The sequence below is a fragment of the Labrus mixtus genome, chromosome 3, assembly GCF_963584025.1.
Source record: "Labrus mixtus chromosome 3, fLabMix1.1, whole genome shotgun sequence".
In the NCBI taxonomy this organism is placed as follows: Eukaryota; Metazoa; Chordata; class Actinopteri; order Labriformes; family Labridae; genus Labrus; species Labrus mixtus.
Window position 1 is genome coordinate 23,390,137 of NC_083614.1, and position 14,813 is coordinate 23,404,949.

The 14,813-nt window shown below is 40.8% G+C and overlaps 1 protein-coding gene across 3 annotated transcripts; it reads left to right on the top strand.

Moving 5' to 3' along the window:
• Window positions 1–362: 362 nt before the first annotated feature.
• Window positions 363–14,166, top strand: crtc1b (CREB regulated transcription coactivator 1b). Of its 3 annotated transcripts, none has more exons than XM_061033854.1 (14): window positions 363–525; window positions 2,331–2,447; window positions 2,963–3,088; window positions 3,714–3,775; window positions 4,056–4,150; window positions 4,637–4,722; window positions 4,821–4,864; window positions 5,414–5,637; window positions 5,868–6,019; window positions 7,756–7,989; window positions 9,648–9,734; window positions 11,932–12,018; window positions 12,121–12,295; window positions 13,173–14,166. In XM_061033854.1, the coding sequence occupies exons 1-14, from the start codon at window positions 400–402 to the stop codon at window positions 13,382–13,384; spliced, it is 1,827 nt and encodes a 608-aa protein (XP_060889837.1). In that variant the 5' UTR covers window positions 363–399; the 3' UTR covers window positions 13,385–14,166. The 3 variants fall into 3 exon arrangements, with proteins under 3 accessions (XP_060889837.1, XP_060889838.1, XP_060889839.1); XM_061033855.1 differs by having other exon boundaries at window positions 4,652–4,722; XM_061033856.1 differs by lacking the exon at window positions 9,648–9,734.
• Window positions 14,167–14,813: the final 647 nt, after the last annotated feature.

A 14,813-nucleotide genomic window follows, 5' to 3' on the forward strand; every position in this document is an offset into this window, starting at 1 on the left:
TTATACTAGCTGTTTTAGTTATTGTTTAACTTAAACTAAAAATGTTAAAAAACGTGAAAGATGATGAATGTAATAGGCTTCAAAAGTTTTCTGAACCCTGTCTTACAAGGTTTTCTTTTACTTCTGAAGAACACTGGATAATTTAAACCTCAGAATTCTGACTTTTTTCATCTAATCCTCTTCCGTATTATAACCATTGGATAGGCTATAGGAAAAATAACATTTTGTTATACTGATTTATGGTTTTCTTATTTTTAGTCGGCCTTTCTGTCACCCAGCGTTACTCAGCAGCAGCAGCAGCAGTCAACACACGGGTTTGTCGTGCTGTACGTGATGACGACACCAGAAGGCCCTAGCGTCGTTTGTAACGTAACATGCCATTGAGAAGAAGAGGGAAAGATGGCGTCCTCTAACAATCCTCGCAAATTTAGCGAAAAAATCGCTCTGCACAACCAGAAACAGGCGGAAGAAACCGCTGCGTTTGAAGAAGTGATGAAAGACTTGAACATCACCAGAGCTGCACGGGTAAGACCTGCACAGCCAGTCTGTTTACATTTCGTTGCATCGCTTTTTTTTTTTTTTTGGCATGTAATGAACGCTGCGGAGATAAATCTGAACATTTTGGATGCTAGGTAGCTAAAGTTAATATAAGATGCATCAATTTTACTCAGCAAATGTATGTTTTCATTCTGCCTGCCAACATCATGCCACCGTCACTCGGATATAAACAAGTTAACATGCTGGTTCGCAGCGATAACGAGCTTTTAGCAAGGCTGCTGGTGAATAATGTGCACCTGTGCTGTCTGTGGTTTGAGCTGCTGTCATTTCATTAACAAACAAAACAGTCCAACATGTAAATATTACATCTGAGACATGCTAGATAGTCAACCTCTGGAAACCAAATTGGCTTATTATTCCTGAAAGGGCTTAGTTAGTATTTGTCAGCCAGTTGGATGTTAACCAGCCTTTCCAGATGTGATGTTTTTACCCATTTACCATCCTGTTACCTTCATGTTACCTCTCCTACGTTTTGCATAACAGCTGACTGATTACTGTAACAATGTGACACAAGACCTGTGGAAACTGAAAACAAACACCCCTGCTTCACCTTGATTTTAAAACATCAAACAATTGAATTTTAGTTAATGTAAAATTAACTTTATCAACTAGCCTACACATGCACATTATGAATACATTTCTGATTATTGACTTAATGTAATTGTTTAGTTATCCCCTCTATTGCTGTCGATCAATCTTTCCAACTAGTGAGAGACATTTTCTGATCTGTACATTTATAACCAATATAAACAAATATAAATCAAAAATGCAAACATTTCTGTCGAATTTTTTCTGATTATTATGATTCACATAATTGTAAAATTATGACTGAATATGCATTTCGAAGAGCATTTTTTCTAAGCATTTCCTGGCAATGTTTTAACTCTGTAACACTAGTTCTGATGATTATGTTATAATATAGAAATAATACAGTGTGTCTGCAGACTTTGGTTTATCTATAAATGATCAGAAATAAGTTATTAATAGCGTTTTCCTATATCAAAAGGTGAGTGTTTGAAATGTCTTCCAATAATAAAACATTCAGTTTATAATGTTATAAACAACAGAGTAAAGGAGCGCATTTTAATATTTTACACATTGTATGGATATTTAACTTTAAAAAACTGACTTTATGAATCAATTATTTAAATAGTTCCCAATGAATATTCCGATGATTAATTACCCATTGATTGCCAAATGCTCCTTTCTCTACTGACCACAAAGTAAGTTCAGTGTTTTGCTGGGAAACATCTTATTATTAGCCCCAATGCTCGAAATGATACCCACGTACTTACCACAGGCCTGGCGCTGTAAACCTGACTTTTACTGTCACAAAAAACTCACTGTGTCAGTCGTACATGTCAGATATCTTTGTGGTGTCATCCAAACATCAACCCAATGCATTTGTTCAGATCATGCTCAGGCTTACTGCAGCTCATTGTTAGTTAAAAGAAAAAGAATGAATGCTTTCATTACCGTGTTGTTGTTCAAACATACATAACTTCTGTGACTGATTTTGTCTCTTGTTTTAAATGGTGATACTGTGATTGCAGCAGTTGTGAGTCAGTCAGGTCTCATTTTTTCTTTGTTTGCTATGAAGATGTTGTGTGCTTCAACCTGCCTGTCTCATCATGTTTCATCTGTTAATTAAAGGATTCATTACTCTTTCACTCCCATCACTGTGGACCGGCAGGTTTCATTCTGTCATCGTCTTTTTTATTGATTCAGATCAATCATTCACTCATGCTTTCATCCAATTTTACTTTGCACAGTTGCAGTTACAGAAGACCCAGTATTTGCAACTAGGGCAGAATCGTGGACAGTACTATGGAGGCTCACTGCCCAATGTCAATCAGATTGGAAATGGCAACATTGACCTGCCTTTTCAGGTGAGCCCTTAGCCTCTCTCGGCTGGTTAAACAATGGTTTGTTCTCGACCTTACCTTTTTTTTAGCTTAAAAAAAATGCTAGAATATTATTAGACAAAACCGTTTTTAGTCCTCTTTACTATTGGTGAAAGCTTGACTCAAAGCAGAGAATTGTAGTAAAAGACATTTTTACAAAATCTGCAGGCTTAGCTATGAGCTCGAGTCTTTGATGGCACTAGAGGTCGAAGGTTGTTTCATGGTTCAGGAGTGAAAGGACGCTAGAATTGTGTATGACAAGGTTCAACCCTGCAGTGTAATGTGGTTCCTAAATTTAAAAAATGTATCATTGCTTGTCATGGCTTTCCATCTTTAAAAACATTTGCCAACTCGAGCATCAGTATGGGTGGCCCATGGCTTGACTCATTTTGAGATGAACACATTTGCACCATTAGTTCAAAGACATGATCCTTAGACGTAGTTGTGTTGCGTATTTAAGCTGTGTTGCTGGCCTCATTCACCTGATGTGTTCACTCCAGAACTCAGTGCTGGACACCAGTAGGACCACCAGGCACCACGGCCTGGTGGAGCGTGTTTACCGCGACCGGAACCGCATCACCTCTCCTCATCGCCGACCACTGTCGGTCGACAAACACGGACGCCAGATATCCTTTGTTCTTGTTGGATGCGTGCCTAAATATTGGTTGGAAGACTTGACTACCCGCTCTGTTTTTAATACAGATAATAATGTAGCATTTTTGTATGTTTGAAAAGTGAGACCACAGTTTTCATCTGGAGGCCAAACTAACACTTATAAAGAAACGAGTCTGTAATTGGAAACCTGTACACTAAATACACCCTTTAACCAAAACAAGACATTTCTTATATGGCTTTTAAAAATGAATGAAAAGTAATCATCAATTGAGAGACTTTATATTCAAACTGTGTAGTTTCACTCGTGTTTATAATCAAGGCTGAACACTCAGCGAAATTACTCGATGTGGTGATAGAACGAGGAGACAACTCTTCTTTGTTCAACAGTACAATGCTTGGTATTGTTACTGTCCTCGTGACAAGATTGTGCTTGGTAATATGTTCCGCTATTAAATAACAAGGAAGCGTCTTTTAAAGTAATTGGATCCCAATAACACTCGTGTGTGTGTGTGTGTGTGGTCGTTTATTTTGCATCAGGTCTATGATGTAAAACCAGCCGGGCATGAAACTTTGGATAAGCTGTGATGTTCTTTTTCATCCCCTCTCCTGTTTTTTTTTTACCTTAACTGAGTTCACATCGACAGCTGTCCTTACAGCTCAGTTTACCTCTCACCACCGCCAGACACAAGCTGGAGAAGGTAAGCCCCCTCCCCTTTGTCCTTTTGACAAGATGTAGATGATAGTTATATTGAACCAAAGAGACCAACTATAAAAAAAAAAAAATGAATTAAATGAGTCCTTACATCTGTGTTTCCAAACTCACTTAACACATTTGAGCATCTTTTCGTCCACAAGATTACAGAGAAAGGTCTGTGACAGATCCTTCAGTGGATGTGTATGCTGTAGAATTGGCTGTCTGCCTGTTTTGGGGAATTTGGCAGCAATTTTGCTGACTTCTCATCTTTCTCACACATTCAGGACAAACTCGGATTCTGCCTTACACCAGAGCGCCATGAATCCGAAGCCCCAGGAGGTGTTTGCAGGGGGATCACAGGAGCTGCAGCCCAAACGAGGTAACGGAAGATCCAGTTACAAAGACACAGAGCCACTTTCATTTATTAATGCGCCATGTGCTAATGCAGGCGGCAAACCTTAAATGACATAAAAGGGTAGATGTCACAACGAAAGAAGAGCTGGGCTCTTAATGAAATATTTATGAAGAGAATGGATACTGATCTCTTGCAAAGAACTGCTTCAGCATGCCAGTGCTCTGCATCTCTGAATGGAAATGACTCCGGATGATCCAGAGTCAGGGATCAATAATTCACTGATTATCCATGGATTATGTCTTTTTTATGTGTGACGCTCTGATACAATGAATCCCAGAGTGGCTGGCACCCACTCAGTCTGTCTGCTGGTCACCTTGCTATTTTTAGACTGCACAGCACTATATCCTGCCTGACTGGCTCGGATATTGATGACTCATTTCTTGCACTGATTTCGAATTGTTGTTTATTTTGTCATAGCAAGCAACTGTGTCTTGCTGTTTCACTAATTAGTACTGCTGCTAACAGTGCCTGGGACGGAGGACTCTGAGTCAAACACAGATGAGGATGGGCAGAAACAGCTGTGGGACGACAAGGAGGTACTGGTGGGAAAAGGGAAGGGCTGCAATGTGTACAATTGTCCTTTTACATGTAAACAATTTGAAATGTGCAGCTAATGATTATGTTTTCTCATCAGGATGATTCATCAAAGCCCAACACATGTGATGTCCCGGGAATAAAGTGAGTGGTTTATATGTTTTCCTATACAGTGAAATATCACTGGGATATATTATCCTGTCACTTACACAGCCATAAATAAGTCATGCAGTGGGAGCGCTGACTGAGGACAACTGGTCCAGGTTCAGTTGAAATGTGCTCTGATGGCACTTCTTCTGCGTTGAACATTTCCGCTATATGTCGGGACAGGCCGATGCCTGAATGCAGCAGGTAATGTTGAGGAGAATAGTCAGAGCGGGTGTCTAGGAAGATGGACACCCGCTCTGCACGACTGGTATGATCTGTGTGTAGTAAAGCTGCTTCAGGATGCATTGATATAAAGGCAAAAACTGTCATCATAGCGTACAACCATGTTGCTTCGTCCACTATCATACCCCCCCCCCCCCCCCCCCCCCAGTCTGACAGGGAATATAATTGTTGTGAGAACCATGTGGGAAAGAAGAACTGAAAAATGTCAGGGGCAGACTGTCCTAAATGTTTCCAGAAATAGATTTGTTAATGATGTCATTGAATAATGAAACTTGAGAGAAACTCTTTTCTGTGTCTTTTTAGTATATTCCCATCACCAGACCAGGAGTTGAACCCCTCCCTGCTGCCTGCTGCACACAACACCGGCGGTTCTCTGCCCGATCTGACCAACATACAGTTCCCTCCTCCGCTTTCCACCCCACTGGACCCTGACGACAACGTGGCCTTCCCCTCCCTCACCGCGTCCAACAGCACGGGAAGCTTGACCACCAACCTCACCCACCTGGGTATCAGCGCTGCCAGCCATGGTAATAACTTCTATCTCAAAACAGTCAAACTTAAGTTCATGTGCATTAAGTGTGGAGGATTTGGGGAATTACATCAAATTTGCAGCACAAAAGGAAACTCTTTTGCAATGTCCTCTTAACTTTGAGTGAAAATAGATTTTGCGTTGAGACACATATGTAAAAGGTAACTTGGTCAGCAGACAGAATACAAAGAAACCTTTCACATATGCTTTTATGTTTCTCTTCCTCAGGGATCACCAACTCCTCTCAGCCCACCATGACTGTAACAGCACAGCGCCGCCAACCACCCGTGGTGCCACTGACCCTCACCTCTGACCTCCATCTCCAACAGTCTCCACAGCAGCTTTCACCCACCCTCTCCTCGCCCATAAATATCACACAGGTAAGACTGCTCAGCAATGTGTATGTGTGAGACTCTCTGGTTGATTGATCGCCATTTTGAAAGACAACTTGACATTTTGGATGTCAATATTCCATCATAACCCATCACCAGCTGTCGTCTTCCTTTTTTATTTCACACCGCTGTCGCGCACCACTCGTATTATAGGTGGCCTACTAATCGAGAATCATGTCTGATTAAAAAGTTGAAAATGGCACTGGTGTACCGGCCAATCAGGGAGATTCCTCTCACGGACGCTGATTCAACATGTCGAATCGGCCCAAAAAAAGGCAGACTGGGGCCGACGGCGCTGTACTAACCGCAACCACTAGGGCGACGGCCGCTCACCGACAGTCCAACTAGGACCGCCGGCCGACGATCTCCTTGGTGTGTCAGGGGCTTAAAAGAGGAAAAAAAGATGAACAGCATAATAGTGAGCTGTGGAGTTGGCACAACATGAAGCAGAGGATTTAAATGCACCGGCTGACCACCCTTAAAAGCTTCAAATCATGTAGTGCTGATTTCTCATTTTGTCATCTTTCCCCGTCAGCAATGTGAACTCTCTCTCTCTTTGACCTTTTTAAACTTTTGGTTTTGGACTTAAATTGTCAGATTTGAGGACTTTAGGGCACATTTAAATCCCACTGCTCTATCACAGCGAGTTTGCTTCTAGCCCAATTCTAAACAGTTCATGAAATATAGAAAAGGAGTCGCAGGCCTCTTGTGTGTTTTCACACACTCTTTGCCACCTTTGCCAAACAGCTTTTTTTTTGTCTTTTTTAATAATGCCTATTCTCGACTTATCAGTATTAGACCATATTTTTCAACTTGTAATGATTTATTTAGACAGATGACTATAAGGTAAATAAAGACATGCCACAATGACTCTTTTACAACAAACATACATTTTTATTTCATTTGACAAAGATAGTTATTTTCAAAACCTTTTTCTGTTGGGGTTTTATAAATGAAAAACTTCTAAAATTAAGTTTATTCTTGACAGAAATGTTTCTCTTTTGTGTAATGTTATTTTTTTCCCCGTGGGTCCCAGAGGAGCTCAGCTTTTCTTAGCTACAAGCAGGGTGTATACAAGTGTATGTGTGTGTGTCGAGATTGACACCTAACATATGAATAATTTAAAAGCCAACGCTCCTGTGAGGAAGTTTCACTATGTATCAGTCAATGTGGACACAGCCATACATCTTTACCTCTTTTCTCATCGTGTCCTGTACATGAGCACATAGAGTTTTCTCACCAAAAATCTAAAAAAAAAAAAAAAAAAAAACAACCAAACCCACCACCAATCAAAACAAAGGCTGTTTCTGCAGTGTGCTAACAATCATTGTTATTCTGAATGGTCTTGTATGCTTTTGTAGACCATAAAGAAGCATCAGTATTAGTTTCATAACCAGTTAAAAACTTCTCACTGGAGCTGTGAAGTGGATTATCCTCAGAGTTGTCTGTCAAAGACCGGAGATGGCCTTCAGGTTTTCTGTCAACCAAAAAAAAAACGTAATGCTCTCTTTACTCTGTACTGTAAATAGTTTGGCGTTATCACTGTAATCTCTGTCCAAGTGACTGGAGAACGTAGTCAACACGTGCCTATTTTCATCACAGTTTGTCTCAACAATATCAGGTGTGGTTTTAACAGTTACATTCAAATAACCGTCAAGTCAATTCAGAATATACGGCCGCAGTTCAAAACACTAACCTGAGAGTTCATCCATGTCTTCTTGCAGGCTTTGCCAGCAGAGCTGCTGACCCTGGAGCAGCAGCTTTCCCAGTACCCCCTGTTCAACCAGCTGACGGCTCAGGCCCAGGCCCAGCTGCTTAGTGACCTCCAGAAGCAGCAGCAGGTTCTGTCGCAGGGCATCCAGCTCATCACTTTGCCACCTTTGGCTTCCCCTGGAACAGCCAGCAGCCCCTCCTCGGACAGCCAGAGCCAGACCACCGCCAGCATCAGCATCAGCTCGGTAAGAAATCCAGGATGTCTTGTGAGATTTGATGAAATGACTGGGAACCTTTTTGTTTCTTATTTAGCGTTAAACAGTTCTACCATTACCCAAAGTATCTAGATCATTCTTCTTTCATAAGTGAACTTATTACAAGAAGCATATCTGCACTGTTCCCTGAGAATATCTTTAACACTTACCTTAAAAGCTGAACAAAAATATGACTTGTTAGGTTGATATTTCTGCTGTGGGAGATGCTAGCATGTCCTTATACACTTAGCATATTAGCATTTATTTTCAAAATGTGTCCGTTTTTGTTTTGTTAAAATGTTTTCCAATGTAATTGAGTGTTGAACAAAATACACATTCTGCCATTCTCTTGCTACATTCATGTGCTCTTCAGATGGTCCCAGTTTTCGAGTTGGGTTTTTTTTTTTCCGACTTCAGTGTGTTCACGCGCTTTCCGTTTGAAAAGTAGGAATGTTGTAACAACAACATGACTGATGTGGTGTGAGGAAAGTGACTGTTGAGAGAGTTTGAACTCAGTGTTCATCGCTGTTTGCAGTATTTTAGTGACAGCGAGGAGCAAATTAAACAAAACGTCTTTTGCCCGCCATGTTAATGACAAATATGACGTCAAGTCGGAATGTCGGTCACCAAATTCTGTCCCGAGTTGACCTGCTGTTGCTCCGACTTAAGCAGGCGTTCACGAGCATTTTGCAACTCAGATACTCAGTTGTGTCCGACACCACATGAATGCAGCATCAACCACTTAAGCTTTACTTTTTGACCACAGTACGACCATGACTGATTGTCTGCACCATTCAATGCAATATAAGACTTTTTTCAGTAAATATTACTGTCGTGCTTTGACATCCAGGATCCAAACCACAAATGACTATACTTTTGTAGCTGACTGAATACTTCCCACACTACTATAGAGCTGTTTTCACATATGCACTCCGGATAATATCTAGATATTTACGGGAGGACTTCTCTGGAGATTCTCCCGACCTAGCCGTTCACATACGCTCCTCACAGCGGGGGACTTTCCCTGTCAGAGGGGAGGGGGGGTCGGGGGATTTCCTGAGGTAAGACCTGACGTAAATAAACAACGCGGAAGTAGCGGCCGAAGCAACAGAGCCCGCTACACGACGTCATAATGAGAATGTTTGCCTTTATATCAATGCTATGTGTAATCCAATGGAATGACAACATCCACAAAAGAGTGGAGAACAACATACTGAGGAACAGAAAACATGATGCAGCCGTTTAATTACGTGCACGGAGATCGTAGTGGTTGCGGGCAGACACTTTAGCCGGTCACTGTATATAAACGTCATTCTCTTCCCATTGGCTGAAATTGAAAATCTCCGGAGTATATGCGGCCACGTTCAGACATCAGCTCCTCTGGATTATCTGCGGAAAAAATACTAGGGGTCTGGCCGGATAAACTCCAGGTAATATCGGAGTAAAAAATTTGGCTGTTGCGTTCACACATACAGCTCATCCTGGAAATCTCCGGAGTTTTTCAGGAGATTTCCATATGTGTGAAAAGGGTTTATGATTGTAGTCAATCATACGATGCAAGGCACATGCACTCTTAACATCCCGCCCTCTGAGATTTGTGTGTGACAGGCATGAAGCCCAGTGCTAGCTAACCCTCTTCCCTCCAACAGTACCGCAATCAGACTGGCTCACCAGCCACTCAGTCTCCAACCTCCCCAGTCTCCAATCAAGGCTTCTCCCCTGGCGGCTCGCCTCAAGTAAGGGCCCACCCACCAAGCTATCTGCTGTTTGGGGGAGGGCTTTGCGCCTGGGGGAAAGCTTATTGTAGATGAGTTAGGCTGCTTTTCATTCTCTGTATCAGCAGTTAATCACTCATGTTGTCAGCAGCTGCATTCTTCATGTCTTCATCTCTACTGTTCACTGTGTGCATGACAACATAGCCAGGGTTTGTTGATGGACTCGTCAAATGTTAGTCTTGTAGTCAGCAAAAGTCTTCCCACTAACTAAAGAGTAGATCAATTGACAAAAAATTAAGGTTTAGGATTTTTCCTTTAGAGAACCATGAACTTTTGGGAATACAAATTATGGAGCACAGCAGCCCAAAAAATATATAGTGCTTATTTGCCAATTCACTTGCCATATTTAAGAGTAATCCCCCCCCAGGGTTATTCTGGGTTTTCATCAGAGATCTACTCCAGTCAAGAGGCACATTGTGTTTACATCTGCTAGCCAAATACTCACACACCCGACATATAACTCTCTCCAGTGATATGTCGTCAGGGCTTTATCCTATCCTCAGGAAAACATTTGGAAGCAGAAAAGCAAAGTCAGTATTTTAATAATAATAATCATAATAATACACTTTATGTTTGTTGTGTTTCTCAATGTCCAAGGTTGCTTCATGGCACAAGTCCAAATCCAAAAAGATAAATTTGTCAATGTTCAAAATGTAATAGATTCAGAATCAAATTAACATTAAAATATGAAATATATCTGTGAAGTTTATTGTCAAACAAACAAAAGTTATGCTTAGAGTCAATGTAGATCCTTGAGGTCTAACAAATACGTCGGATGCTTTGCCTCGTCCACAGACATTTAGAAAAGCAAATTTCCCTTAAAGTGTAAATCATATTTTTTGGCTTGCAGTCTTCTTCTTCTTTAAATTAATTATTAATTAATAATTCAATTAAAAAAAACAGACACCATTACAAAAACTTTATAGCTCTACTAGATGTCAAATTAGGGCTTGACCAATATTGGATTTTTAGCTCTGATATTGGGGAGAGAAAAAATCAGATTCCAATATATCGGCCGATATCTTCATTAGATCTCTATTCGATCTTTAGAGATTGATAGATATAGACATACACATTTATTGGGTTCATCCCTCATATCGGCTGATATTATCGGCTGGCTGATCAATCGGTCGGGTTCTAGTCAAAATATCCCCAGTAAACCTTTAAAGAGAGATATAGCTTAATCTATTGTTTGGCGTAAGAGAGGGGGATCTGAATGGGAGATAGTGGAGTTTTAAAGATACAGAACAAATATAAATCAAACTGATCTTTGGCCATTCATGCTGTGATTACTTAACCTCATGTTATTCAGACTCCAACACTAAAAAATGCCAGTCACAATGTTTGTGCTTTTCTCATAGCAAGAAAATGTTCTGGGGGAATTACTGTATCTGTCAACCTGGACGGTGTAGTATTCTGATTGCCTATGAAATGAGATTTTACTCACTACCTCTGTGGAAGAAATAAGGGAACACTTAAATTCCGGTTGCAGTAAGCTACATTGAACAATAACTCTTCATACATCGCCCTATAAGGTTCAAAATCAGGCTTCATTTGGATCATGTTTGATAACATTTAGCTGCTAGTAGCTCACACTAAAGCATGATGTGATTTAAATACAATCATGACCAGTAGTCAGAATATTCAGAATAACAGAGTCTGGGTTGAGAAATGCCAGAATTCCCCTTTGAACAACTTGAAGTTGTGTTTGTATCACAGTGAACGGGGCTGCTGCGGTCAACAAAACAATGCACCGTTGTGTCTTTTCCACAGGGATGAAAAACGACCACATCATCTTCATACTTCCACTGCCAATCTCAGTTATTTTTTTTACGAGATTTTTTAACGTCATTATAGAAGATTAGGTACATGTACATGATACATTGAATGATGAACAAATAATCCCTTATTTTCTTTTCCTAGTTTTTAAACAGCTTCCTTTTTTTCTGTCACTGAACCGTCACAGCCCTAGTCATGAACATCATTTGCTTTGGCCACTGCTCAGCTCAACACGTGTGGGTTTTGTGTTTTTTTTTTTTTTTGCTTGAGTTATCTGTTGTTCCATCGCTGAGATATCTAACTTGCCTTCTTGCAATTATTCTATAACTTCTTCATATCCCTTGTGTGTGATCTCTGTTGTGTTCTTCTCTTCCTCCAGCACATTCCTGTTGTAGGCAGCATATTCGGCGACTCCTTCTACGATCAGCAGTTGGCGTTGAGGCAGACCAACGCCCTCTCCCACCAGGTGACAACACGCACAGACATGAAGAAGAAGTAGTGTCAAAAAAAGGTAGCCTTCACGTAGTTCCTGTATTAATGCCGGGTTACAATTCTGTCCCTTTTTCAGCTGGAACAGTTCAACATGATCGAGAACCCCATCAGCTCCAACAGCCTTTACAACCAGTGCTCCACCCTCAACTACACACAGGCGGCCATGATGGGCCTCACCGGGAGCAGCCTGCAGGACTCGCAGCAACTCGGCTACAGCAGCCATGGCAACATCCCCAACATCATCCTCACAGGTAGCTACACCACAAGTCCATCCTACCTCATGTCATCTTTTTATACTAGTGCTGTGTTCGACAAAACCATACTCCATGCAGTGTGTCTGCGTCTCAGTGGGTTCGGGGTTTATGCTAGCAGGTATCACATGCAGTTTTCCTGCAGACAGAGATATCAACATCCAAAATGTCCGGCGGGGAAATCTGCCAAATGAAAGGCTATATTATGAAAAGGCATATTAAAAGATCGTGTTTCCCACACATTGACTTCACTTGCCGACCATTTTTGCATTTATTCCTTTTTTATTTGTATAACAATTTGTGTTTCCTAAAAGCTGTTTTGCAGAGAGCTTCACACGTCTGGCAGAGCGGTGCTGTACACTGTTTTTATTTGTGTGTTTTATTGCTGTTAAATTAAGATTTTAAGATATATATATGGCAGTCCATATATGGTACTTATTCTTTTGGCTGGGAAAATGTTACCAGCAATATTAGCTGTAAAAAAAAGTCTAGCGTAAACTCTGATTGGATTACTTTGTTCAGTATATTTGGCTTTAGCTGCACGGTACACCTTGTTGGAAAAAAACATTTCCATAGTGAGTAATAGTGGGCTTCAGTAGTTTTTCAGGTTAAATATAGTCTCTTTCAATCAGAAGAAAAACAAAAGTCATATTTATAGACTATAAGCTTATTTTAAAATGAAATCAGTGCAGTACTGGAAGCAGAATTAAACCAATGCTTGTAGGAATTTCAGAGTTTCAACATTGTACTCGTGCTTAAAAGAAATATATCCAGTGGAGTCAAAAAGCTGGATCAGGGTGTAAAATGAATGTTCCTCCCCTTGTTTCTCACATGTCACTGTCTCTCTTTCGATCGTTTCTCTGATGTGTTGTCTCAGTCACAGGCGAGTCCCCGCCGAGCCTCTCCAAAGAGCTCACCAACTCCCTGGCGGGTGTGGGCGATGTCAGCTTTGACGCAGACTCTCAGTTTCCTCTGGACGAGCTCAAGATCGACCCGCTCACCCTAGACGGACTGCACATGCTCAACGACCCTGACATGGTGCTCGCCGACCCCGCCACTGAGGACACGTTCAGGATGGACAGACTGTAACGTGAGAAGCTGAGAACAGGAAGGGGAAGAAGAAGAAAAAAAACACACTAACTTGTGAATGGAGAAAAACACAGGGCAGGATGAACCCTCTCCCTTGTTGCATGGCCGTCCAGCTGCCCGACCTCGCCCTCAAGTCCGTAAAACCCAAAAGACAACAGGGAAAAAGACATCCAGTGGCTTGCAGGGGAATGGCCTCGCTATCGTTTTGAATGAGATTGGTCGCTCAGCGCTTTCGCTAGCCTGCTGTGTTTACAGTGTACCATTACATGCCACATTTATTCCAAAAAAAACGCACATTTGACTCTTTTTTTTTTCTCTCTCTCTTCATATCCACTTGTTTTGTTGATATTTACTTGTAGCAGGAAGCTGCTAGGACATTGGGCTAAACCGTACCTGTTCTTACGGCTGTGTTAAAAACAGAAAAGAAGATAACAGCCGGTTTGCTTGTACCTTGCAATCAAATGAATCGGTTTTCCATCATGCCGTAACGGCTTTCTATTTCTCACTCAAAGCTTTATTTTTGACAACCAAATGTTATTTTCATCATGTACTGTATGTTTTGATGCTTTCTGTATTTATATGTTTTATTTATTTATTTGGTTACAGATATTTTATATTCCATTTCATAATTTAAATTTAATGCCAAAATGCTCTCTCTAGGCATAGTGTAAGATTGCACTGATGTACTTTGTGTCTATTTATTAATTACGTACATATTTATATCTATGTGTTTGTTAAGCTACTTGGTTAATGAAGGAGTGCAAAACCTCCCCATAGTTGCTCTTAAGTGTTCGATGTGCCATTCTCTGATGTAGGGCGAAGCGTAAGTTGCCATGCTGCAGCCCGACAGTCCAATCAAAATTTCGCACAGCTCCAGAAAACACTGCATGCTCCAGAAATGGGTTGGTTTTTATGCCACTTGAATTAACTTTTTCTGAGAAAATCATCAGGTATTTCTATTGAACTAGAAAGCAAGACAAATTGGTCCCAATTAATTTTTCTGCTGGCCAAAAAAAAAGCCAATATCTATCCAGACTGAACATCCTTTCAGTGAAGGAATCGGCCAGTTTTGAAACACTAAAATCTGAAATCTTTTGGAAGTCGTCACTGTGAAATCACCTGATTTTGCCTTACATGAGTATTCTACTGTTCTACTTTAAGTGTCTCGCGTGACAAACGTATTTTCGTAACTTATTGTAACATTTTCCTGTCTTTCAGAGGAACTTTAACTTTTGGTCAGTGATATTTGTGGTTCTGTTGTGTAAGGTTTGACAAATCAATGTACTGTATTTTGTATCGGTACAGTTTATAGCCAAATCGTCGATGTTTTTTAAAAGTGGAGCTTAAAAGGAAAAAAAAAAAATCAAAGGATGGGTTTCAAGTTTTTGAGAAGGAGTGCAATTATGGGGAGGCTTTTTGCTCCGTGACA

Excerpts from the sequence above, each read along its gene's own strand:
- crtc1b (XM_061033854.1), top strand. The coding sequence starts at position 400 with ATGGCGTCCTCTAACAATCCTCGCAAATTTAGCGAAAAAATCGCTCTG. Across the intron at positions 3,089-3,713 it reads TCGACAAACACGGACGCCAG|ATCGACAGCTGTCCTTACAG; the intron begins ATATCCTTTGTT and ends AACTGAGTTCAC. Across the intron at positions 5,638-5,867 it reads TATCAGCGCTGCCAGCCATG|GGATCACCAACTCCTCTCAG; the intron begins GTAATAACTTCT and ends TCTCTTCCTCAG.